At 41.8% G+C, this 27532-nt stretch overlaps 1 protein-coding gene across 1 annotated transcript; it reads left to right on the forward strand.

The window, feature by feature from the left end:
- The first annotated feature begins 527 nt into the window (after positions 1-527).
- On the forward strand, positions 528-26463 carry LOC147204847 (dynein axonemal heavy chain 10-like). Its single transcript, XM_086110843.1, has 74 exons — positions 528-645; positions 716-834; positions 1285-1495; positions 2381-2769; positions 2836-3026; positions 3100-3298; positions 3401-3595; positions 3722-3892; positions 4082-4258; positions 4366-4518; positions 4629-4798; positions 4878-5269; positions 5347-5554; positions 5694-5850; positions 5950-6426; positions 6533-6691; positions 6787-6903; positions 7022-7124; positions 7223-7401; positions 7488-7699; positions 9185-9341; positions 9427-9660; positions 9736-9858; positions 9986-10219; positions 10311-10534; positions 10618-10887; positions 10979-11162; positions 11231-11365; positions 11479-11631; positions 11744-11932; positions 12068-12214; positions 12453-12644; positions 12770-12888; positions 12971-13129; positions 13226-13361; positions 13451-13573; positions 13659-13790; positions 13909-14125; positions 14319-14438; positions 14807-14952; positions 15021-15173; positions 15248-15508; positions 15592-15764; positions 15879-15972; positions 16079-16246; positions 16318-16506; positions 17605-17776; positions 17882-18085; positions 18177-18257; positions 18783-18980; positions 19049-19210; positions 19302-19476; positions 19595-19776; positions 19910-20046; positions 20114-20331; positions 20417-20638; positions 20728-20875; positions 20981-21260; positions 21339-21568; positions 21666-21939; positions 22016-22120; positions 22211-22365; positions 22445-22599; positions 22696-22876; positions 23193-23393; positions 23514-23723; positions 23800-23895; positions 23983-24154; positions 24244-24375; positions 24463-24674; positions 24748-24915; positions 24999-25179; positions 26067-26212; positions 26308-26463. Exons 1-74 carry the CDS (start codon positions 528-530, stop codon positions 26452-26454), a joined length of 13473 nt encoding a protein of 4490 aa, XP_085966969.1. The 3' UTR covers positions 26455-26463.
- The last annotated feature ends 1069 nt before the right edge of the window (positions 26464-27532 follow it).

The following is a 27532-nucleotide window of genomic DNA, read 5'->3' on the forward strand; positions in this document are numbered from 1 at the left end:
GATGGTCTTTAACCCCGGAGAACCCAAGAACCCTTTTCTTCTTTGGAAAATGATGAATTTTACATTAAATGACTGCTATATGTCCACTGAACACCAAAATATGTTTTTTCAAATATTCAATGCTTTAATCCCAATTTAGGATTAGTGCCAAATTTGACCCTTTTGGATTTAAGGGTAGCATTTGAGTAGCAGAATTTATAGGGGCCAAATTTGACCCCGTGGGTTCTCCAGGGTTAAATTGTGTTAAATACGGTTAGTTGGAGTAAAAAAAGGTTAACTGGATCCTTTTTGCGTCACCTCTCACGTACGTCGTCTGACGTCAGTGTTCAACGTAATGCTAGCGTAGATATTTTTGGTTCGTGTGTCGACGTCTATCCACAGAATTCACTTTGGTCTATTTTAAGTTAATTTTTAAATGTTAAGTTTGTTTTTACATGTCAGCGTTTCTAATAAAATGGTGGGTCGTACATTATAGAACCCACGATTAAATCATGAAATTCTAGCGGCATCGCGGACGTGTGTTGAAAATGGAAGAACTAGAACAAGGACAAGAACAAGAACAAGGACAAGAAGAAGAAGTGACGAATTCGGATCCTCAGGAGTATCCAGACGAGTCGGGCTCTCAAATCCTCTCAGATGAAATAGGTGTGTTTCATTTCATCGTCTATGCAAATGATAAACTTCGATATCTTATGTCTAAGATCACTGTGTTTAGAAATTAAAGATGAGTCGTCACCTGAACCTGAAGAGGAGGAATACCTGTCGCCTACTCCCGTGGAGATTGTCAGGAGCAACGAATACATCCTGAGGTTACTGCAGAAAAAACTTGTTCATGTAGGTTGACATTCCCAGCAAGTCTGACTGTTGAATTTTGTTTTTGCTGACTATAGAATTGCAGTATAGAACTCGACCGGGACCAAAGCGGTCTATTTTAGATTTTTTTTTAATGAAAAAAATATAAACAGGTCCTGGATCTACTGTTTTATCGAGATGCACGTCAAAAGTTAAATGATTCTTCTTTCCCTCATGCCAAGGAGATCTCTTAAATTTAGGCTGAGCCCTTTAGGATTTACCTAGTCCTTTTAACAAACTCCTACAGAGTATTCTAACCATGGATATCCCTTGAGTGATTATCTAACCACCCACAAAATGTAATGAGTTAGTTACTAGTTGTTTTTTTAATGCTATCCTGTGAACATAGCCAAAGCCATGAAGCTCTTGTGCAGGTATTAAACTTACCAAGAAAAAAAACTCAATTGAGGTTGCCATTGTATCTCTTTTTAGATCTATCTTCCATTAATGACTGCCCATCAGATGAAGAAAATTAAAGTCAACTATCAGGCTAAAGAAGTTTCTCTTCATGAAGAGTCCAAAAATGAAAAGGAGTCTCCAACCAAACCAAGTGATCAAGCACCCATTCGCAATGAGTTACTTAACAGCACGCACAAGTTCTTGGGAGTGGTTAATACAACTATTCAACAACTTAAAGCTCAAGGTTTGTTCAACACAAATGTATACTGTACCAATCACTCTTTGTAACTGTATCTTGGTTGAATGTTTTGAAACCAGTATGTGTGCATCGTAATTGATTTTTATACATTCACCAATCACCATGGAGAAAATGGGAAGATTTTATAGTACATTTCGATAAATCTTGTATTTCCAACCTTCTTGGTACTCTGCTGACATATGATCTCATCGCCAGAGATTCCATCAAGGATTTGAGGAGGGAAAATGTTTAGAGAAATTCTATGTCCTCATTTAATTGATGTAAATTGTGTCTAAAGGCTGTGCATTCAAACTGGAGCTCCAGCCTGCCCCTAAATGGTAGCGTTTCGCTCCTAAAATTTGAAACAGCACAGCTACAATTTTCGTCGATTCGTGCCAGCGCAACCAGTAAATTTGCTGATTTATCATTATATGTTATTAATTGCTATTCTTTTTGTAGATTAGCATCAAATTATACATTGTTATTTATTGTTAAAGCACAGTTGCAGTCCAATATGATTAAAAAAAATAGGGACTTTGTTAATGTTGATGACTGTCAGTGAGTTGTAAAGAAAAAATTCACTTTCTCCATCCTTTTGATCTCGATATATTTTAAAGGGGAAAGATTCAATTCAGTTGGATGTGTTGTCCTCACATCGATTGAATTAAAGCAGATTTGCCAAGTCAAATCGTTTTTTGTTCCACCCCAATGAGGTAAAGCCCATGAAAGCTGTCCAGCATCAGCTTTTGCTGGCATCTGATTTGAGGGTAAATTAGAAATGATGGAAAGCCAATGCAAAAATTCGATTTCCTTGTTGAGTGAACCGTCTGGCTTCTGCCCGCTGACTGAACTCTTACTCTTTCGATCATACAAATAACCATTTTATTGCAGATGAGATTGCACTACACATCCCAGAGATAGACATGGAGGCAGATGTCAATACACTGATCGGCAATTTAGAGCTGGTAGAGGAGCTGGAGCAGTGTGTGACAAACTGGCAGAGTCAGCTTCTTACTGTTATTGAGGAGCAAGATCGCAAGAAGCCAGACACACCCCGTCCGATGGCAGAAATCATTTTTTGGCAGGAGCGTTCTTCCATCCTGAGTGCTCTGACAGCAAAGCTGAATCAACCTGTGGTAAAGAAGATTTTGCTAGTATTGACCAAAGCGCAATCGGATGTGATTACTCCTATGGAGACCACGGTGGCTAAACTTGTTAAATACAGTTTGGAGGCAGATGAAAATATAGGCTTCCTCAAAACACTGGAAAGGCATTTCAAGGTGAGTAATATGTTTGACCCAAGTTTGGTAAATGTCCATCTCCAAACCAAATGTTTTCCCTTCTAGAATCTGGCTACTGGAGCACACTTTAGTGTGATTATAGAGACCATCCCACCTCTGATGAACAGCCTACAAGTTGTGTGGTTAATCTCCTGCCACTATAACAGGAATGATCGCATGGTCCCCTTGATGGAGCGCATTGTTTGGCAACTGTCAGAGCGTGTGGCTCAAGTCATTGATATCCACGTGCTGTTCAAGTAGGTCAATGAAACCGAAATGTAAGTGTTGCCCGTTCCCCGTCATGAGAGTCTGATTGTGCGTCTCTTATAGAGATAAGAGAGAGTTGGCCAAATCCAAGGTGGATGATGCCAAGCAAGTTCTGGAATTGTGGAAGTCCTCTTACTTTGAAGTGCGTGCAGAAATTCAAAAAGGAGGCACTGGTAAACGTTGGGAGTTTGACAGGAGAAAGCTTTTTGAGAAAACAGATTACATGGCCACCATCTGCCAGGACCTGTCTAACGTTTTGCATGTCAGTGTTTTTTACCCATTCACACTCATCAGCACCTGCTGCATGGGGGGTTATCACATAAACAAGCTTGGTGTTGATGTTGACTTGTTTTGTTTTCTGCAGAATTTGGAAGAGTTCTACAGGATCTTCTGTCCAGAGTTAAAAAGTGTGACTTGGGACCCAAAACGTTTTGATGAAATGCAGGCCAAAGTGGACAACCTTATCTTACCTTTTGAAGAAGCCAATTTTGATCCTTTCAGTAGTTGTAAGATTAGCAGCTGGAAAATCATTATGCAAAACTTCAACAGTGCGGTTTATGTAAGTTCAGGATGCATTTTGACTTGATTCCTCCTACGATCGAAGGAATCAGAAGCATTCTAAGTTCAACCTAAAGATCATTATCAGTGTACTTGTTGATATTTTATCTTTACCGTGTTTGATTAGGCCATTGAGAGGGATGTCATTGCCTTCATTGACCAGTCCTTCAAGACACTGCGCTCTTCAACTGCTGCCTTTGAAATGCTTGTCAAGTACAAAGACATTCGATCTAGACCAGCCATCAATAATCATTTAATGAAAAAGACAAATGATGTTTTGGCTCAATATTGCAAAGAGGTTAGTCTGAGGTCACTGTCAAGGTTCACTTGAAAAGTGGTGCATGTATTTTGTCACACTGCTGAAAACCCCTTTCGGAGGGCAAAACAATTTGCCATTTTTGTATATGATCTCAACCGGTGTCAAAATGTTTGTTTTTGCTTTATTTTGTTTTTAAATAGTAACGAACATCACTTATCTTTGTTACAGGTGGATAGTGTAAATGAAATATTTGAGGAAAAGAGAGATAAACCACAAATTAATAAAAATGAGCCTCCCATGGCAGGAGGCGTGAGGTGGACACATTCCCTTTTTCAACGCATAAAAGGTGGCATGCTTCCTCTCCTGAGAATGCCAAATTTACTGGAAAGTGAAATGGGCCTACTGGTGAGGAACTGTACTTTTTTTTTGACAACATGTACAAGAATTACCTGAAGGTCAGTGGGACATTTTGAAAACTGTCTTTTCTTTGTACTTCTGTGAATTTTACTAAGGCAAAGAGCAAATATTTGGAAATGGCCAAAAAAATAAGCGAGTATGGAGTTAAGAAGTATAAGTCCTGGATTGCTGAAACTGAACGCAACTTGCCAATTTTATTGAGAAAACCTGTCTTGGTCATAATTTCAAAGGAAACCCAACGAGAGCTGGTATGTATGTATTCCATTGATCGTATTTTATCACAAAACATGGCAAATTGTACAGATTTTTTCTGAATTAGTTACGTTTTTTTTTTTTTTTTTTTCTTCCAAATGTTGAGGCCGTCCCAGCCAAACCTGACATCAAGGGACAGAAAGATAGGCGATACCGTGTTAACTTTCCACCAGAGATCATGACAATAATTGCAGAGGTTAAAAACTTGATTTCAATGTCCTTCTCCATGCCTGAGGTAGCTCGAAACGTGACTCTTCAGGAGTCCAACTTTATCAGGTAGTCACACTCACCAAGGATTCGAACACGCCACAAAAACATGCATCACTTTAACCTTTGCATTTCCCATTGGATTTAGGTACAATGATGACCTGCGCAAGCTTGTCAACCGCTACAACTCTACAATCGATAGTCTGAGTGATTCAAAGATCACCATGTTGTCTCAAAACATAAAAAGGGTAGAAACAGTGTTATTTCCAGGATGCAAAAGACTGAACTGGAATTCCTTGGGTATGGTGCTGTCATGTTTCTATGATTTCATCCATATGAATTCTACATGGGAGCTGTTTCTATGTTTACGTTTAGCGATTGCGGATTTCATCAACAATGGCAACCCGGAGCTGTCAAAGTTTGAGACAGTTGTCAATCAAATACAGAACAATGAGCTTGATATTGAAAGCAAGTTGCAATCCATAATGATGGCAGATCTCCTAAAATGCCCAGCGCCAGATAAGATTGACATTTTACCAAGTATGTTGATTAAAACAACATTTTAATCAAATGTCCTCACTCATCGGGATTTCAGTCATACTCATTTTATTTCTCAGGTGTCAGGGAGTTTTTTGAATGTATTGATCGAGAACGGATCAAAACAGTGAATATGTTGAGAAGCAAATACGCTGACATTGGACCTGTTATCTCAAAGGTGGAACACTTGATCATGGAAACAAACACTGGCAAGTGCACCAGTATGTCAAGTTATTATGCATTCTGGGAACGCAAGGTGCACGAGGCTCTCATTAGCATGGTGCAGAGGTAATATTCAGTGAACTGTAACAAATATGAGAACAATACTTGAATGGTTTACATTCTTGTTTCAGTCTTTATATTGGAACAAGTGTGTGACTGGTGCCTGATTCTTTGTAACAAATATTCGGTTGATTGTTGTTGTTAGGAACATCAAGGCTTTCAATGTTGTGCTGATGGGGAACATCCCTCTCTTCCGTGTTGATGCCATCCTTTCCCCACCCAAAATTTTGTTGCAGCCAAAGACAAATGAGATTTCCCGGACACTTATACAGTGTATCAGAGAGTGTGTCGATAGCACGAAAGTAGGACCGTTATTTCCTCTTCTGTGAGCCTTTGCAGATTTTTGGCTGGAAATGTGCATCGGTGTGTGAAATCTGTCCACCTCCATGTTTGTCTTCCAGGAATTTGTGCGTTGGATGAGTGGAACCTGCATTGAGTGCCCACCACAGCATGTAGATGGTGATGAATTTGTGACTTTTAACTTCTTTGAGGACGTGTGTCATCTTCCTCAAATTAATGAAAGTGCCTTTGCTGTGTCCCAGAACATTCAGCAGTTGATGCTTTCTGTAGACCAGCACCTTAGCCACTGGAAACAATACCAGCCTTTATGGGAAAAAGACAATGCCACAGTTTGTGAAAAGTTTGCTGATAAAAATCCATCGTGTGCTATGTATGACCAGAGGCTGCAATTCTATGCTCAAATAAATCAGAGGGTGGTAGTTGAGTCTCTTTTTAAGAATGTACAGATCATTCAACTAAACCTGGAGCCACTGGCCCGCACTGTGCAGGAGACTGCAGAGTCCTGGATCACTTCACTGGGGAGTTTGCTCAACAAATCGGCGAAAGAAGAACTCTTCAACTTGAAAGAAGAACTCATGGTAATGTGTGTGTGTATATTTCACTGAATATGATTCATTTGGCAAATTTTGTTACTGACTTAGTGGTCTTGGTAAAATTATTATCTTCATGTTGTGTATTCAACAGCAACTCTCAGAGAAACTTAAACAGAGTCCTGATACTTTTGACAACTTGAAGAATGTCCTCGGGACAATCTCAGACATTAGAGACATGTCTCTTAATGTGAGACTGAGCATCACCGATATTCAGGAAAGATACAGAACACTAGCTATGTACAAAGTGGAGGTAATGTCGTCCAAGGCTTTGTTAATCCTATAAATTTAATTTCGTCAATATTTTTTACGATTTTTGCATTTCCTGAGTTTCATCCCAATGTGTAGGTTGTACAGGAGGAAAAGGAACTAATGGAAAATATTAACCAGATATGGAGTGACCTGTTTGCAGAATCCAAACGAGTAGATCGGAGTTTAACAAATGTCAAGATGTCATTTAAAGAGGTTAAAACCTATAGCAATTGCACATTTTCATCTCAACCGTGACCAAACATTGTACATTAATCGTTTTGATGTTGTTTTTTACATCTACAATTTTATTGTCATTCTGCTCCGCACAAAGACTACCAAGGGGATGACTGAAGAGTTTCAGCAGAATTTGTCCATCTTTGTTGGAAGCTTTAATACGGATGGCCCTGGAGCTGTCGGTGATGATTTAGATCTAGGTATTTGAAAACATTCTATAACCAGCATGACAATACATTGTTTTGGGTATTCTTCAAGGACATTTTATCAGTTACTCTCCACCCCCCACTCCTTCCAGGCCTATCAAAAATGGAACACTATGAAGCAGAGCTTGCCAAGGCAGTGGAGGGGCGGCAGGACTTAGCTAATGCAGAGAAGCTGTTGGACCTTCCCATCACTGTTTATCCAGAGATTGTCAGCATCCAAAAAGATATGAATGGCTACAGGTTGATATATGACATCTATCAAGAGCAAAAGGTCACGCTCTTGGAAAAAAAAAACACACGGTAAAATCAGGCACACCTCATACTGTTTAGTCTTTTGATCCTGATGTTGTTTCACAGGCTGCAAAGCACAAATGGTCTCAGACCTTATGGGCAGACTTAAATATCCACTTGCTCCAGGAGGGTACTGAAGGATTTATCAAAGATTTGAAAAAGTTGCCCAAAGATGTGCGGTCACTACCAATGGCCTTCTTCCTAGAGGGCAGAATGAAGGAATTTAGAGATTCGCTTCCTCTTTTGTTGGACCTTAAGAATGAAGCCCTTAGAGAAAGGTGAGTGTGCAAATTGCTCTACGTTTTGAAGGAGGTAAAAATGACAGCTATACATCTTTTATTTTAACAGTGTTCTTTTTCATTTGTATTTATTATCATCTCTGGAGGTGAACTTTATCTTACACTCTGCTGGATGTAATTTATTTTGTTTTTATTTTGCCACAAACATGCCAGAGTGAAGTGCCATTACGTGATTAATTAAGTAAATCAAACGACTGACAGCCATTCATTTTTTCATCACTTATTCTGAGTTTAGTTGTAGTGGCAGCACACCAACAGCGCTTTTCCTGGAATTTCTTGTGTTCCTTGGCTATATCCAATAGAAGCATTTCAGCATTTCTTGTTTAATGCGGGCTGTGGGGGTCTTTTCATTTTTATCAAGCGCATCAGCCACATTCGCTGATTCTTCTCAATGTGAAGTAGCAGTACTTCAACTTCTGATGGATTTTCAAATTTGTTAAGCCACTGAAAGTTATGGCCAGCCACCATGCAAAGGACACTTACTTCAGCTGCTTCTAATATCCATGCATCCATTATCTCATTTTGCCTTGAGTAATTTCCGAAAGCCCTTTCCGAATGGTGGAGTGTCATTGATAAATTGATTGGTAAGGGAAGACATTAACATTCTCATTTCCCTGGAGGGGATTTTGGCATTACTCACTGGTTCCTGCATGGGCAGATGACATTTGTGTGGGATTTCGGAGTATCTCAGGGTTTATTCCACCGCTTAATCAGAATTACAACAATATACAAATTGAGGTTTACCACAATTTATTTGTGGCCATCCAAGACAATATATTCTTACCACCCTTCATATCTTTGTCTGATGTTGATTGTTCCACCAAGGCATCCCAAAAGGTCTCTTTTCACCTATGTGGTTTAAGGCAGAGTGTCAAACATACGGCCCGCGGGCCGGAACCGGCCCCCAAGGAGGTTCGATCCAGCCAAACAAAAAATGCATTAAAGACACAGAATGAATATTTTAAATGAAATGCAATTCCTGGATTATCCGCTAGGGGGCACACCTTTGATCACAGTAGAAGACAACATTGTTTTGATCGGGGGGAAAAACAGCAGTCTCAGTCTGTCACCGAGATAGACCCAACGCAGCAAATGATATGAACGCGCCAATCAATGCTTCTTGAGATCAAAACAAAGGAAAGAGATGAGATTTTGGTGATTCATAGCACAGTATGATATCATGTTAATGGTTCGGCCCACTTGACATCTACCAAGTCCGTATGTGGCCCACAATGTGAAATGAGTTTGACACCCCTGGTTTAAGGTCTTCTCTTACCAAATATACCAATGATTATCCTTCGACTTAAACACGGTGGTCAAACTAGAAACAGTATTTCTGAGCGTTAAGAGCCAACTGACAGAAAATAGAGCAAAACTCAAATGGAAAAGGACGCATGACATTAAATGCACACAATGAGAGGGAATTAAAAAAACACACACAAATTCAAATATTTCTTCCAATAGACACTGGAAAGAATTGATGGATCGAACTGGTACAAGCTTTGAGATGAACCCGACCACCTTCACGCTAGAGAACATGTTTGCAATGGAGCTTCATAAATATGCTGATGTCATAGGTGAGATTGTTACTTCAGCCTCGAAAGAGCTTGGTATTGAAAAGGTAAGCCCTTCTCTCGATACCAGAAGATAATTGTCGTAAGAATAAAATGGATTGTCTATAAATAATATTGGTATTTGTGTTGCAGGGTGTGAAAGAGGTAGTAGAAACTTGGGGGAACATGCAATTCATTATACAATCCTACAGTAAGGGTGCCCATCAACAGTGTGCCGTTTTGGGCGCAGTGGATGAGATCCTTTTGATTGTGGACAACGATGCCATGAATTTGCAGAGCATGGCAGGGAGTCGTTTTGTTGGACCTTTCTTGAACACCATCCAACAATGGGAGAAAGACCTGTCTCTTATCAGTGAGACGATAGAGGTCAGACAGTTTGGCTAAATCCCCCACCAACTTTTGAGTTAAATTTTAAAAGTGAACCCAAAATATTTCACACAGGTTTGGTTGCTGGTGCAGCGGAAATGGATGTACTTGGAGAGCATATTCATTGGTGGTGATATTTCCTCACAGTTACCAGAGGAAGCCAAAAAATTTGATATCATTGACAAAAAGTTTAAAGAGGTGAGTGTTGTTCAGACATTAAGAGAGTTAATGACGAAACTGTAAAGGATGTACAATTCTTTTGTGTGTGTGTGTGTGCGTGGGTTTGGGTTTGGGTTTGGGTGTGGGCATGTGCGTGTGTGTGTAGATAATGAATGATGCACAGGGCAACCCAAACATTAAGCGTTGTTGCGTGATTCCAAACCGGCTAATGGACCTGCAGACTCTCAGTGAGAACCTAGAGAGATGTCAGAAAAGTCTCAATGACTACCTAGATTCGAAGCGGGATGCATTCCCACGCTTCTTCTTCATCTCTGATGATGAACTGCTCAGCATTTTGGGAAGTAGTCATCACGACTGTGTGCAGGAACATATGATAAAGGTAAGAGTGTTATTATAAGAGTGTTGTAGCCGATATTGTTTGTTGAACGTGTGTGAAATCGGTCCACCCTTTTTCTACCTTATTCTGCAAGATGTATGACAACATCGCATCTCTCCGGTTTGACTCGGAAAGCAGTGGGGAAACTTCAGCAGGAGCTATGGTGTCTGCTGAGGGTGAAGTGATGGAGTTTCAAAAGCCCGTCCAGATCAAAGGAAGGGTGGAGGAATGGATGACAGGAGTCTTACACGAGATGAGGAGAACTAATCGACTCATCACCAAGGAGGCGATCTTTCGCTACTGTGAAGACAGAGGCAGGTGTGTGTGTGGATTGCAAGCATGTTTATCTCTCTCTGTCTGTGAGTAAAAAGTTTCCCACCATGAGTCTCCTTGCCACTCAGGGTGGACTGGATGTTGCTGTTCCAAGGCATGGTGGTACTGGCTACAAATCAAGTGTGGTGGACATGGGAGGTGGAGGATGTTTTTTGCAACTTGAAAAAAGGAGATAAATACGCTCTAAAGAACTATGCAACGAAAATGCACCAGCAGATTGATGAGTTGGTAACACGTTCAACACAGCCTATGAAGAAAAATGACAGGCGGAAGATCAATACTGTTCTGATCATCGATGTCCACGCAAGAGACATTGTGGACAACTTTGTCTTGAACAGGTACAGCTTATTTCGGGCCCTGCTTCGATCAACGGTTGGAACCTTTTTACTTGTGTGTTAAGCCGAATTGGTCCCATGATCGTCTCTGCAGTATTACAGATGCAAAGGAGTTTGAGTGGGAAAGTCAATTAAGATTCTACTGGGTCCAAGAAGATGACAATCTTGTTGTATGTCAGTGCAGTGCAACTTTTAGCTACGGCTACGAATACATGGGGTTGAACGGTCGCTTGGTTATAACTCCCCTGACAGACCGAATCTACCTCACGATCACACAGGTTTGTGAATACTTACAACTCTTGAAACAAGTACACAGTTGTTGATGTGGCTTGTGTTTGCGGTGAAGGCTCTCTCCATGTTCCTGGGTGGAGCTCCTGCTGGGCCAGCCGGTACTGGAAAGACAGAGTCAACCAAAGATCTGGCCAAAGCTTTGGGCCTGCTCTGTGTGGTTACCAACTGTGGGGAAGGCATGGACTACATGGTAGCTAATCTGGCAAACAATAGTGACGATTGTATTCTCTTCATAAATCGAATTGCACGCACTGAGACTTTTTTGGTGTGTATTCCTGAATCATTATCTTCCTTGTTGTGTAGGCTGTGGGCAAGATCCTCTCTGGCTTGGCCCAATGTGGAGCTTGGGGCTGCTTTGATGAATTCAACCGCATTGATGCCTCAGTGCTTTCAGTTATCTCTTCCCAAATCCAAACCATTCGCAATGCTCTCATTCTGTACCTTAAAATATTTAATGTAAGTCTTTGAAGTGTGATATTATCATATCAAGTTCTTTTTTTTTGATCACTTGATTGTTGCCTATTTGATGAACTCGAGCTAACTTTCATCATATCATTTTGAAAATCAGTTTGAAGGTCATGAGATTACACTGGACAGCCGAATTGGGATTTTCATCACCATGAACCCGGGCTACGCAGGGCGCACAGAGCTGCCAGAATCTGTCAAAGCTCTCTTCAGGCCTGTGGTGGTGATTGTGCCTGACTTGCAACAAATTTGTGAGATCATGCTCTTTTCTGAGGGATTCCTCTTGGCCAAGGTGAGAAATGTACCCACCTTTCTGTCCCACTGTTGACATTTGTATCCAGACAACAACTTAACACTCCCCAACATTGACTAAACACGTTTGCCTTTTCATGAGCTGAATGCATCCGTCTGCTTTTGTTTCATTCAGGTTCTTGCAAAAAAGATGACTGTGCTCTATAAATTGGCTCGAGAGCAGCTGTCCAAGCAGTCTCATTATGACTTTGGCCTGCGCGCTTTGAAATCTGTCCTTGTGATGGCAGGAGAACTGAAGAGGGGCTCACCAGACATCACTGAGGTATAATCGTCGTGTGTGTGTGTGTGTGTGTGTGTTTGTTTGTATACGATATTTCTGAATAATTTGTCTTACATGGCAACTTCCTCTAGAGGATGACATGAAATATTGTCGTTCTGTTCTGTTTTCATTGATTCCTGTATTATTAGCATTTTATGCATGGGTCACATTTTTTTTCCAAACGAAAGATGAGCATTTTATGCAACAACAGCTTTTTAAGAGGTTCCCTCTTTTTCTTTAGGATGTTGTATTGATGCGAGCCCTGAGGGATATGAATCTTCCAAAGTTTATATTTGAGGATGTGCCTCTGTTTCTTGGGCTGATCTCAGACCTGTTTCCGGGGCTGGAATGCCCCCGTGTTCGTTATCCCAACTTCAATGATGCTGTAGAAGAAAACCTGCAAGACAACAAATATATCTTACTGCCTATCCAGGTTCATGTTATTCATTGTGTTGAATTGTTTAGTTCCCGGGCTTCCACTTTCTGCAGCTGAAGGGCAACAAATAATGGATTTCCATTTGAGTCTTCTGAAACCCTTTCCACATTTAATGTTTTCAGGTGGATAAAGTGGTGCAAATGTATGAAACAATGATGACACGACACACAACGATGATAGTGGGCCCAACAGGTGGTGGGAAATCGGTTGTAATCAGCACATTATGTCAAGCTCAAACCAAGTCAGTGTTTCAGACACTTCAAACTTTTGTCAGGTTCCTTTGTCGTGTATATGTGTTCCAGTCATCAATATCTCACCAACAGATTGGGATTTCACACCAAATTATATCCCCTGAACCCTAAAGCTGTGAGTGTCATTGAACTGTATGGTATTCTGGATCCTGACACTCGAGACTGGACTGATGGGGTCTTATCCAACATCTTCCGAGACATCAACAAGCCGACCGACAAACAAGAGAGGAGGTAAGACCAAAACATTTGCTAGACATTAAATAACATGTCACTTCTACTGTTCTCAGTGTTGATATAAATTCCGAACATGAAAATATGAACTCACAGATATATCCTTTTTGATGGGGATGTGGATGCTCTCTGGGTTGAGAACATGAATTCGGTAATGGACGACAACAAGCTCCTTACTCTGGCTAATGGAGAACGAATTCGTTTACAAGGTCACTGTGCGCTGCTGTTTGAGGTCTGTATGTATTTACGGATGTCATTGATACATATGCTCTATTTTTTAATACCATGCAATGTTTTGGGGGGTGTTTCTCATGATTGCAGGTTGGAGATTTGCAGTATGCTTCCCCTGCTACTGTGTCCCGCTGTGGAATGGTTTTTGTGGACCCCAAAAACTTGCGTTACACCCCATACTGGCAGAAATGGTTGAAAACCAGACCCGTCAAAGTAGAGCATCCTCATTGAATCGGAAATGTAGTCTGCGCACTTGTTGTCGTCTTTTGTAACTTGAATCCTTTTTTTTTCTTTTTAGGAACAAGAAGAACTCGATAAACTTTTTGAAAAGTACGTGCACACCTTGATTGACATGATTGTGGAAGGTATTGTTGATGGGAAACAAGGGCAGAAACTGAAGACTGTTGTCCCGCAGACTGATCTAAATATGGTAGGATGTGTGACGTTTTCTCCTGAAACATTTGTTGCTTAACTTATGCAAGAAAGTGAGGATCATCTGTGATCCAGACAGCTGATGGTGATTCATATTGCGTTGGTGATATGTTCAGGTGTCCCAGCTCTGCATGACCCTTGATGCCCTACTGGAAAATGAGAACCAAAGTGCAGATGTGTTGGAGTGTTACTTCTTGGAAGCGCTGTACTGCTCTCTTGGGGCAACACTGGTGGATTATGGAAGAGAAAAATTTGATGATTTAATCAAAAGGATTTCTAGCTTAACCACTGTGTGCGATGAAAATAAAATGGCTGGACCTGGAGAGATCCCAGGTAAGAGACAAATTTCGACTTGATGATGGTGCCTTCATATTTGTTATAAAGTTTCACTCAGACACTTGCAGCGGATAGTACTGTGCATTCATTATTAAACATAATGGAAGCATTATTGTGCCAGGAATTGTTTGTATTTTTTGTTTGTAATTGATTAGGTTCCAGTGAATTTTAATAGATGTCATTCATACAGGGCAGCAGCCAACTCTGTATGATTTCCATTTTGATAACGCAAAGCAAAAGTGGGTTCCCTGGACTTCCCTGGTTACCAAATACATCCACAACCCTGAAATGAAGTTTTCGGATATTCTTGGTAAGGTTTTACTTTAAGCTAATTGTTGAGGATAACCAAGTATGTTAATTACAAATGTATATACTTTGGAGACTTTTACTCATATTTCCACCAAATGATACAAGACAGCCACAGTTCAGTTCTTTGTTCACGATGCTCATTCCTTTCATTTTAGTTTTTGTAATAATTCTCTGTCAATCAATCAACAGTCTGCAGTTTGTTTTTATTTTTTAAAGGCCCTGAAAAATTAGGCTTGATGGGTCAGATATTCTAACCTTTACAACAGAAACATAAACACATTTTTAGTGCTTTTTTTTTTTTTTTTTAAACTGGGCTTGTGGACCAATTTTGTTTCTCCTTGACTCTCTGATATACTACATTTGCCTCAGTCCCAACTGTGGATACCACGAGAACCAGCTGGATATTGGAACAGATGGTGAAGATAAAGAGGTCCGTTCTTTTGGTTGGGGACTCTGGAACGTCCAAAACCGCGACCATTAGTAACTTTCTGAAACACCTAAGTGGAGATTCAAATGTAAGTCAGTCAGACAGGTTTCAGCATTCACTGCTCTAGCTGTTTTTGATGTGTATGTTTGCCGCCAGATTACTTTGACCATCAACCTTTCATCCAGGACAACATCAATGGACCTCCAGAGGAACCTGGAGGCCAATGTAGAGAAAAGGACCAAAGAAATATATGGTCCTCCAATGGGAAAGAGACTGTTGGTCTATATAGATGACATGAATATGCCAAAGGTCTTCAATCGACTTTGACCACAGGGTTTCAAGTGAATGTCTCTTATTCGGCCATATTCTTTCTTCCTGTCCAGGTGGATAGCTATGGCACACAGCAGCCAATTGCACTGTTGAAGCTCTTATTGGACAGAGGAGGCATCTATGACCGAGGAAAGGAGCTCACCTACAAAACCCTCAAAGACCTTGGCTTCATTGCTGCCATGGGAATAGCAGGAGGTGGGAGGAACGAGGTGGATACCCGTTTTGTTTCACTCTTCAGTGTCTTCAGTATCCCTTTCCCTGCAATGGAGTCTCTCCATCTGATCTATTCATCCATTATCAAAGGTCACACCAAAGTGAGTAGCATCATATCATGAAGGCCATTGCTGGTCTCAATACACCTCATGTCATGTGTAATGCATTTGATTGATTATTTTAGCTCTTTGAGGATGTGGTACAGAAGGTTTGTGATAAAGTCACCTTCTGCACACTGGAACTGTACAATAGCCTTGTCAAAGATCTGCCGCCAACTCCAGCAAAGTTTCACTACATCTTCAATCTGCGAGACCTATCAAGGGTGTATAATGGACTAACACTCACAGAGCCTGAAAGGTCTGTTAAAGACAATGAATTCTCTCCACGGGTCTTGAGTTGCACAGTGTTGTGTTGTACGTTGTGTCGTTATGTGTGTACTTGTTTGTTTAACCTTTTTTGTCACTATAACAGATTTTCGACCGTCAGTATATTTGTACGGGTTTGGCGAAATGAGTGTCTGAGGATTTTTCACGATAGACTCATTGATGAAAAGGACAAAAACCTGGTAAATTCATTAATTCATCACAATAATGTGAATTATATGTATGGCGGAATTAATCGACATTAAAAAGTAACATCTATGCGCTTATCTTTACACCTTTTCCCAACAGGTTCAAGGTCTTATAAAGGCCTTAGTTGAAGAGCATTTTAAGGCAAACATAGACGATGTTATGAGAGACCCAGTTCTTTTCGGAGACTACAGGACAGCCTTGAGTGAGACAGAACCAAGAGTCTACGAGGACTTACAGGACTATGAAGCTTCAAAAGTTCTGTTTCAGGTATGATGGTGGCATCACTTCAAATAACCAAAGTTGAAAAGACTTGGAAAGACCATTTTTGTATCCTGCAGGAGATTCTAGAGGAATACAATGATAGAATGTCGAGGATGAATCTGGTACTGTTTGATGACGCCCTGGAACATCTGACTCGAGTGCACCGCATCATCCGCATTGATCGAGGTCATGCTCTGCTTGTGGGTGTGGGAGGCTCAGGCAAACAGTCCATCACCAAGCTTGCTGCCTTCACTGCTGACTGTGAGGTTGTAAAACTGTTTTGTTTTAAATACAAATTTTGTGACGTCTTGCTTTTGAATGGTTGCCAAAGTAAACAATAATGGCTACTAGAATCCATTTGTAATGGCACCTTTCAAATTTCCTGTGGACTCACCACATGTGATACAGGGACAAGGGGTCGGGTGATCCGGGTCATGGTCAAAGGCCGTGACCCTGGCTGTCTAGTCTTTGGTTGAACAAGCGAGACCCTTGGATGTAAAACATCACCTTTCTGTCAGGAAAGCAGCCTCAGCCGGTGTACAAGGTCAAGAGGCTCTGACAAGATGTAATTGACTCGCAGACCGCCCTGTACCATATCGTCCGGGAGCACTTTCTTTTACCACAACTATCAAGTATCAAGTCAAGTATCAAGTACAACTTTATTGTCAAATGTCACGGATGAAATTTCCTCCCTCTTAAACAGCAGAATCACCTGCCCCACTCCCCTGAATCCTACGGTCATATCTGTGGTGGCGGTCTTTATATTTCATTCAGAAGTATAACATCATGAGTGAACCCTCTGAATCAATGAACGTATCATTATTGTCATGATAATTATTATATTTGGTGGATGAGGCCACACACGGAGTGACCACTTCAGAGCGATGTGCTTTGATTGTCCTGGCCATTTTTACATCATTCGAAAGTGGAGGTCGGCTTTCATTTCCTAATGAATGTATTTTGCACACTTCCATCGTCGGCATGGACTCCAGTGAGTCTGTTTCTGCTTCTACAAAATTGTCCGTGCCTCTGCTGCAGTGAATTGAAAGGAAATGAGTGGAGCCACTTTCATGGGCCATGAAGTAAGTTGGCTGTGTTCACTCCCACAACAGCGCAAACACCGCTTCATATCTGCTCCTGTCGACAAAAATATCAAAACAAGGGAAACTCCACTCGTGTGCACAGTTAGTCTGCACTTTGCACTAGAGATTGGCTGGATGCGAAAATAGGGCCAGCTGGCTGTGGTGTGGAAATTAGGTGGTCATTGCCCGCAGTGGCAGTTGTCTCGAATCCCAAAGTGGAGGCTGGATGCATGGATCGGCCTTTCAAGATCTAATAGCCGTCTTTTTTCATGATTTCCTCAGGTTTTTGAGATAACACTCAGTAGAGGATATTGCGAATCAACCTTTCGTGAAGACTTGAAAATCTTGTATTTGAAACTTGGCATTGAAAACAAGAAGATCGTGTTTCTCTTCACTGATGCTCATGTTGCTGAGGAAGGTTTTTTGGAACTCATCAACAACATGCTTACGTCAGGTTGGATATATTCTTAACGTCCGGGTTCATACTGTACTACATTTCATTCTTTCATGAAAAAAAGTGAGATGTCATCCTGCGATCATGATGTCTGTCCTCTTATAGGTATCGTTCCTGCATTGTTTCCCGATGATGAGAAAGAAGCGGTCCTCAACCAGCTTCGAGAAGAAGCCCTCAAAATGGGATCAGGTCCTACTAAAGACAGTGTGTGGCAGTATTTTGTCAATAAAAGTGCCAGCAACCTCCACATAGTTTTAGGCATGTCTCCTGTCGGAGATACCTTGAGAACACGCTGCAGAAACTTTCCAGGTAAAATGGGGGGAAGAAAATGTCTCTTTTTTTTTCAACACACTGTGAGAGTGTTGATAATAAATTGTCACCTGTTCTGATTCTTCTCCAGGACTGATGAACAACACTGTAATAGATTGGTTCTTGCCATGGCCTCCGCAGGCGCTACTTGCTGTCGCTGAGTCTTTTCTCGGTTAGAATTGTCACACATTTATACCCTTCACTGCTTTTATGCCAATTGTCAAATCTTTCTCTTTCTACGGGTTCAAGATTTTATTTTATTTTATTATTTTTTTCCGAATAGACAGAGCCATGATTTTTTTTTGGTTCTTCACACCAAATCAATCACATGAGTTACCGCCCCAAAAAACGTATGCAGTGTCATAATGGTATGACACAAAACTGTTCAAAGTAAATGGGAACACCCAACAGATTTTTTTGAAACCATGATTTCAGATTTTATATTTCTGTTATTCCATATGATACAAGAGGCATCCATCCATTTTCAGTTGCAACATGAGAAATGGAACATGGGTTTTTGGAACACAAATGAATGTTTGCCTCTGTTTTGAACTTATTAGTTCTACGTAGAGGCGACTATGAGAGTCGAGACCGGCGATATGGTATTGTGGTCGATTGATTTCTCGTGCCACGGCTTGTTTAGTTGTTGGTTCTACATGATCTTAATAGCGTTGATGTACTTATGTCAATTGCACAGGCGAAAGTGAAATGATTCCGAAGGAACACGCTCCGGCTGTTATCGAGCATGTCTGCATGGTCCATAAATCTGTTGGAGAATACAGCATTGTGTTCCTCCAAAAACTTCGACGTTCTAACTTTGTCACCCCAAAGAATTACTTGGACTTCATCAGCACATATTCGAGCCTTCTGCAGGAAAAAGACCAGTATATTCTGGGTAAGCGGGTGGAAAATAATGAAATAGAAGTTTGCATTGGAGAAGTGACAATAAGTTATGCGTTCCAGCGCAGTGTAAACATCTTGAAGGGGGGTTGGATAAGCTGAAGGAAGCCAGTGTTCAACTGGATGAGCTGAACATCAAACTGGCAGAGCAGAAGGTGGTTCTCGCGGAGAAGTCTGCAGCCTGTGAGACAATGCTGGTAGAGATTGCCTCAAACACCACAGTGGGTCAGTGAAAACCTGCAAAACTAGTATTGTTACGGCTGAAAAACAGCATACTACTGTACTTCAACTCGTTTGGTGAATCTTTTTCCTCTAGCCGAGGAGAAAAAGACACTTGCAGAAGACAAAGCCAAAGAGATTGAAGAGCAAAACAAAGTGATTGCTGTTGAAAAGTTAGAAGCAGAAACATCCCTGGCTGAAGCCCTGCCAGCATTAGAAGCAGCTCGCATTGCCTTACAAGACCTTGATAAATCTGATGTCACTGAGATCAGGTAAACTCTCTCTTGCTGACTTACAGAATGACTTGTCCAACTACTGTAAACCGGTCAACACTCATTCTAAAGCTTTCCATCCTGCCATGGACTTCTTTCCTGTTGTTGCTTCATTTAGATCCTTTGCAAAGCCACCCAAGCAGGTGCAGGTGGTGTGTGAGTGCATCCTGGTGCTGTGTAAAAAAAAGGAAATTAGCTGGCAAGCTGCGAAAGCGATGATGTCAGATCCTGGCTTTTTGCGTTCACTGATGGAAATGGACTGTGATGCCATCGGTCCCAACCAGGTCAAGACTGTCAAAGGTCAGTCAACTTCGTGATCAAGAAGAGTGCGGTAATGAATTAAAAATACTCGTGTACGTGTTGGTAAATTTGCATTGCAAAGTACACTATGTTGTCTGTTGCAATGATTTCCTATGAGCATTCTGCTTCTTAGGTTTCCTGAAGAACCTTGGGACCAGCCTTGAGGAAATGCAAGCCATCAGCAAAGCCGGTTCAGGAATGTTCAAATTTGTGGAGGCTGTTGTCGGTTACTGTGAAGTTGCCAGGGAGATAAAGCCCAAAAGGGACAAAGTAATGTCAAACGAATGAAGACAATTAGGTTGACAGAATGGACAGTAACGTGACTTGTATTTTGCAGGTGGCACGTCTCGAAAGAAATTTCTTTCAGAGCAAGAAGGAGCTGGAGTTCATTCAAAGTGAGCTCAGTAATATCCAGAGAGAACTGAAGGCTCTTGGCGACAAATATCAAACTGCGATTGCGGAGAAACAGAAACTACAAGAGGAGGCTGAGCTGATGGAGAGAAGACTCATAGCTGCTGACAAACTTATCTCGGGCCTGAGCTCTGAGAATGTGAGGTGAGATGACAATTGGGACAACTAAACAACACTCCATGAGTGATGCACGCTCGTTTTTTTTCTTTGATGTGGTTTCTGTTTTCAGGTGGACACACGATTTAGAGGAGTTGAAACGACGGCGTGTGCGTCTCCTCGGAGACTGTCTACTCTCTGCTGCCTTCTTGAGCTACGAGGGAGCCTTCAGCTGGGACTTCAGGAATGAGATGGTGTACCAAACCTGGGTTGACAACGTAAAGGAGAGAGGCATTCCCTTGAGCCAGCCTTTTAAAGTGGACAACTTACTAACTGATGAGGTGGAAATCAGCAGGTGAGAAGCCACGAACATGGTTGAAAAGAACTACCTGTTGTGGTCTTCATGTTGGCTGGCCATCCCACTGACCACATGGGAATTTCCAGGTGGGGGTCAGAGGGTTTGCCTCCAGATGAGTTGTCAGTGCAGAATGGAATCCTTACAACAAGAGGCAGCCGTTTCCCCATGTGTATTGACCCTCAACAACAAGCCCTGAACTGGATTAAGAAGAAGGAGGCAAGCAATAACCTCAAGGTACAAGAAAAAGTCTCATACTGTGACATGTGGTGCATTGTTCCTTTTTATAATTTGCACAGAAAGCCCCCAAGATGATGACAGTTTAAGCTCTTTTGTCCACAGATCTCCTCCTTCAATGATCCAGACTTCCTGAAACACCTTGAGATGGCCATTAAATACGGGTTCCCGTTCCTTTTCCAAGATGTCGATGAGTACATTGACCCCGTGATTGACAATGTCCTGGAGAAGAATTTGAAAGGAGCAGAGGGCAGGCAGGTTGTCATGCTAGGTGACAAAGAGGTGGACTTTGATCCCAACTTCCGACTTTACCTCAACACTAAACTGGGAAACCCCAAATTTTCCCCCTCTGTGTTTGGAAAAGCCATGGTTATCAATTATACCGGTAAGACCGTTTGCTGGCGTTTTCCTGTGCGTTCTGTCCTGAGAAATGAACTTTTCTCACCCATCATATTACACGCAGTGACCCTTAAGGGCCTGGAGGACCAATTGCTCAGTGTTATCATGGGCTTTGAGAAGAAGGAGCTGGAAGAGCAGCGGGAGTTTTTGATCCAGGAGACGAGCGACAATAAGAAGCTGCTGAAGAACCTCGGTGACACCCTGTTAAGGGAGCTGGCCACGTCCACCGGCAACATGTTGGATAACACAGAGCTGGTCTACACTTTGGAGGAAACAAAGTCAAAATCCAGTGAGGTCAGTTTGCCAAACGCCAAGTGTGGGTGGAGAACAACACTTTGAATGTCACGTTTCAAGTGAGTCTTATTCTACTTTCTACTTATGTGATCATCAGGTGTTTGAGAAGCTTAAGTTGGCTGTGACGACATCCGTGGACATTGACGTGCTCCGAAACGGCTACCGACCAGCTGCCAAGCGCGGTGCAATCTTATTCTTTGCATTGACAGAAATGGCTCTGGTAAACAGCATGTACCAGTATTCTCTCGCCTCTTATCTGGAAGTGTTTGACTTTTCCCTGCGTAAGTCTCCACCAAATGCAGCTCTGCCAAAAAGACTGAAAAACATCAGGAACAGTCTGACATACAATGTCTATAATTATGGCTGCACAGGTAAACCACATCTGTTTAACATGAACTTTTTCTTTCAATTCCACATCTTAACCGGGGATGATTCTGTTCTTCACAGGTCTGTTTGAGAAACACAAGCTTCTCTTCTCATTCAACATGACCATCAAGATTGAGCAGGCAGAAGATCGAGTCCCCCAGGAAGAACTGGAGTTTTTCATCAAAGGTCATATAGATAATTAAATGTTTTCCTGAGGTCGCTCTACTTCACAGTGAGCATCAGCACTCACAGCAGATTGTCTTTCACTTCTGCTAGGTAATCTGTCCCTGGAAAAGAGCTCACGCAAAAAGACTTGTAGCTGGCTTCCTGATTCTGCCTGGGAAGATATCGTGAAACTATCTGAGCTTTTTCCTGGGCAGTTTGAGTCTTTGCCTGATGATGTTTGCAGAAATTCATTAGAGTGGCAGTCAGTAAGTTGTGGCTACTTATTTATGATAATATTCACAAGCTGCCTTTCAACTACTTGACTGTCTTTGTGTTTCTTCCCAGTGGTATGACCTTGATGCGCCGGAACAGGCTCCGCTGCCAATGAAATATGATGACAAGCTGACAGACTTTCAGAAGCTGCTCCTGCTGCGCTGTTTCCGTGTTGACAGAGTCTACAGAGCCATCACCGACTATGTCACTCTCACCATGGGCGAGAGGTATTTCATTTGTCCAACCGATTTGACAAAAGTGTATTTCATTGCAGAAATAGGGGAACATGCTCTTAGATACATTTTTCAAATCTTTCTTCACAGATATGTTCAACCTCCTGTGATCAGTTTTGATGTTATTTATGAGCAGAGCACACAGTTCTCCCCTATTGTCTTCATCCTGAGCCCTGGCTCTGACCCTGGCGCTGACCTTATGAAACTCGCGGACAGGAATGGCTTTGGGAGCAAGTTCAAGTTCCTTGCAATGGGCCAGGGGCAGGAGAAGGTACCATGGTTTTAGTTCCTGTACTTCAAGTCATTCTGAAAGGGCCTTATGTCAAAATATCAGTCGAGGAAGGGCAATCAATTCATGAATATAAGACCACTTGGTGCTTCATTGTGAATTTACCCACCTGTGTTGAACTCTTTCGGAATGATCATCATCTTTAAATGAGTGCCATAAAAATAAATCTTGCTATTTCTCGCCAATGGCTGATGAAGAACTTGTACTTTATTTACTGTGTCAGGAAATTATGTCAACTATTTAGATTCAAGAAGTTAATTAAGTGATTGAATGTAACGTTCATTTTTTCTTTATCAAGGTTGCATTACACCTTCTGGAGCTGGCAGCGGCTCGCGGTCAGTGGCTGATGCTCCAGAACTGCCACCTGCTGGTGAAATGGCTGAAAGATTTGGAGAAGTGCATCGAGAGGGTCACCAAACCTCACCCCAATTTTCGCCTTTGGTTGACCACCAACCCGATTGATGACTTTCCCATTGGCATTCTTCAAAAATCTCTTAAGGTGGCATTCCCGCTGTCTATACTTTTCGTAATATCTGAAACACAAACTGGCTTCAATGGTCCTTTCCTACTTCCTACTTGGTTGCTCTTCAGTGATTCTTTCTGTTGCCATGCGCTGCAGGTTGTCACTGAGGCTCCAAATGGTCTCAAGCTCAACATGAGAGCCACCTACTCGAAAATCTCCCACGAGACTATGACTGGATGCCCACACTCTGCCTTCCGCAGCCTGGTCTACGTGCTGTCTTTCTTCCATGCCGTGGTGCAAGAGAGGCGCAAGTATGGCAAAATTGGATGGAATGTCCCTTATGACTTTAGCGAATCAGACTTCTTGGTAAGTGGTACGGAGAAGTCTTTGGACCCATCTGGACTGGGTCGAGTTCCCTCTGAATTGCAACTGTGCTCAACAGGTGTGTTTGGAGATCTTGAACACCTACCTGACCAAAGCTCATAACCAAAAAGAGATCAACATCCCCTGGGGGAGTATTAAGTACCTTGTAGGCGAGGTTAGGCAAAGCTTGAATACATCATACTGTATTCCTTTTTTCATAGACATTAATTGTGCTGTAAATTCACATCCACACATTCCACAGGTGATGTATGGTGGACGAGTCATAGATAGTTTTGACCGCAGGATCCTGAATGTCTACATGGATGAGTATTTTGGAGACTTCCTCTTTTATGACTTTTGCCGCTTTCACTTCTTCAAAAACAACGATGTGGACTACAAGGTTCCAGCAAACGGACCTAAGACAGTATATATTGGTCAGTTGTTATTTGCATTGTTTTAGATTAGCTTACAGTTAATCGTTGGGCGGTCAACATTCACGACTTGTGTGCCTGGCTTGTTTCAGATGAGATTGAGTCTCTGCCATTGGCAAACACCCCCGAGGTGATGGGTCTTCATTCCAATGCAGAGATAGGATACTACACACAAGCAGCTAAAGACATGTGGTTGCATCTCATCGACCTCCAACCACAGACGGGTATGTTGTCGCGGTTGTCTTCTTCCATTTGCCTCAGCTGTTTTCTGTGGTGCTTTGCCGCTTCACAACCACTTTCCTCTGCTTCAGGAGAGTCTGGTGGAGGCATCAGCAGGGATGAGTACATCACTCAGGTTGCTCAGGACATTCAAAGCAAGCTGCCAGCATTATTTGACCTGGATGTTATCCGCAAGCAATTTGGCACGGATATCTCCCCTACATCAGTGGTGCTCCTTCAAGAACTGGAGCGCTTCAACAAGCTAGTGGTCCGCATGAAGCGGTCTCTGGCTGAGCTGCAAAGGGTGAGAAAGAGGGACACAGCGTTGTTGTGTCTTTCATTGACTTACTTTGGTTTTTATTGTCCGGTGTGTGTAGGCCTTGGCCGGTGAGGTGGGCATGAGCAGTGAGCTGGATGAAGTTGCCCGGGCCCTTTTTAATGGTCAGATCCCTGCTATTTGGAAGAAGTTAGCACCTGACACCCTCAAGTCCCTGGGCAACTGGATGATACATTTCAAGAGGCGATTTGAACAATATAAATCATGGGTGAGGAATGTTGTGCATGACATAATGTACATTTGTGTTATACACCCTTTTTTTTTTTTTTTTACAATTTTGTTTGTCAAAAGGTGGATTCAGCAGAGCCAAAGGTCATGTGGTTATCAGGGCTCCACATCCCAGAATCTTACCTGACTGCCCTCGTTCAAGCCGCATGCAGAAAAAATGGTTGGCCTCTAGATCTTTCCACACTTTACACTGAGGTGACCCGCTTCCGTGAAGAGGAGGAAGTCAGTGACAGACCTGCGCAAGGTAATGAACTGAAACTATTTGAAAACAACGATATGCTAACTGTGGGCCCTTTTTGCACAATATCCATTTTCTAGCGGCCCAAGATATCAAGACATATTGTATTGTATTGTATTTTACGAAAATTAATAATAGACGGGGCCTGTGTCGTACACTAGAGGATGACACAGGAGTGGATTTTCACTTCCATCTTATCCAACTCCCACAGAAAAAAGTCCCATCCTGTCCCAGTCTGAGACCATACTGTCATAGTGTCTTGAAAAAAACAACAACAACAACAAAACAATAAATTAATAAACGACTTCCGACCCATCCTTCTTTTCAGAATGAATGCCACTCCTTTACCGCTCCCATTTTGGAGGTAAACTACAAAAAATAATAATAATAATAAATAAAAAAAATTTAAATAACAAAATAAACTATAATTGCCATTTACTCATTTTGTCAGCCCCTTTCTCCTCATGGACTCTTTCTCCCGCTCCCATCTGCTCTGTAAACTTTTCATCCTAAACCTTCCCAATCCCATGATTAAAGGTAAAGTTGAATCTCATTCTGTGGGAATCCAGCAGGATTCCCGAAAAAATGTAAGCCTCTATTGTAAACCTGCATGAAACAGTACTACATTGGTTGCATCCACCTGACTTCTCCTAATGATAAAATAGAATGTATGAAAAGAGCTACATAAGCTTTGATTGATCATTATACTGCATATCTTGAGTTTAACAGATAGATTAGTTTTAGCTTGTTCAATAAATTAAAGGTGAAGAATATCATAGTGGCCCTCACATCCTTTGAATCTTCTGTATTGGAAGAAAAGGTTTTGACACCCGAGGACAAGAGTGTCACTCATTAAACTCCGGAGGCTGTTTCATATGAGTCATTGCTTGCAGGCTGTTTTGTGTCTGGTTTGTACCTGGAGGGAGCAGACTGGGACATGGATGTCGGCTGCCTGGTGAAGAGTAAACCAAAAGTTCTGGAGGTTCAGCTGCCCATTCTCAGAGTCATCCCTATCGAGACCCGCCGCCTCAGGTTACAGGTGTGGATCACCATCCATGTTGTGTGCATCAACTATTTTATTGTGTATCGGCAACAGTTTTTGGCAATGGTTGTATGTGATGTGCTCCTCCTCAGAAAACATTGCGGACTCCGGTCTACACGACATCGTTACGGAGGAATGCAATGGGTGTAGGTTTGGTTTTTGAGGCTGATCTATTCACCACCGAGCACCTCTCCCATTGGGTACTTCAGGGTGTCTGTTTATCCCTCAATACTGACTAAAGACAGCCTTCGATGGTTCGTGACACACAGCCAATGAGCGTTTTGAGTGAAGTGCATCAGAACACGTCCAATTCATAAGCTGTTTCATTCTGTGCTCACTAGATGGCAGCTCCTCCCTCAGATGCAGGAACCAGGAGGGTCTGTTTCAGTGGACCACAGACTCCAATTAAAACTGATCCTATCTGGGTGCATCACCATTATATTTGGTTTTCAGCATCACTTCAACTTTTGTTTATGTTGCTTTCAATTGCCATTTTGAATAAGAATGATTGAAGCATTCAATCCATTTGGAAAGCAGTTGTAATTTGCTCCACACTTACATTTTATTTTCATCATCAGTAAGCAGCTGTCATCAGTAAATAAAAATACATACAACCAAACATAATGAGTTTACTTCTGATTTTAAGTATGCAAATAGATATATTTATCTTTGTTCCCACGCTGACATTATACGGACATCAAACAAGAACCTATAAGGATTTGAACATTGTGCGTATTCAGACGTCTGAATAAAAAGGAAATTAATATTTTGTCTTAAGAATGCTCAGTTCCTACATTGCGTCAATTCTTTCATCCATGCACAACTACACAGACAATAGATAATGTGTTTGCACAGTAGGGAATTAAGAAAGCAAGAGAGCAACTACTCAAGACAGACATGGGGGGGAAAAAATTCTCTCAACGGAGTCGACCCCATCTCTCTCCGCATAGGACAAAATTATTTTCAGCTGCTTGTGACTGGAGGGATTGACCTTAACTCGAAACTGTTCCATTTCCTGATTTGTGCCACTGCTTGCATGGACTGTCCTCATAAAATGCCCAAGTTGCTCTGAAATTTAAAGAACACATTCACACAGATCACAATCCATCCATCAGCCTAACCAACTTCCTTTATAGTTGTGTGAGAGCAGGTGCGTTCACTGAATGCCTTATCTGCCCCCCCCCACCCCCTCTTCACTAAGTACTTCTGAGTGTCTAAACATTTAATTTATCTCAATCAATAACCAAATTGTACAAATCAGGAATAATCGATGCCACATCAGCATGTATGACTGTTTCGTGACACCTGAGCAGTAAA

Source organism: Hippocampus guttulatus, chromosome 5 (genome assembly GCF_054856545.1).
Source record: "Hippocampus guttulatus isolate MCC_2025c chromosome 5, RoL_Hgut_1.0, whole genome shotgun sequence".
NCBI lineage: Eukaryota > Metazoa > Chordata > Actinopteri > Syngnathiformes > Syngnathidae > Hippocampus > Hippocampus guttulatus.

Bases quoted from the DNA above. Each gene is read 5' to 3' on its own strand.
- LOC147204847 (XM_086110843.1), top strand. From the start codon at position 528: ATGGAAGAACTAGAACAAGGACAAGAACAAGAACAAGGACAAGAAGAA. The intron at 835-1,284 runs GTAGGTTGACAT...ATCTCTTTTTAG, and splicing joins TGCAGAAAAAACTTGTTCAT to ATCTATCTTCCATTAATGAC. The intron at 15,973-16,078 runs GTAAATTCATTA...TTTTCCCAACAG, and splicing joins ATGAAAAGGACAAAAACCTG to GTTCAAGGTCTTATAAAGGC.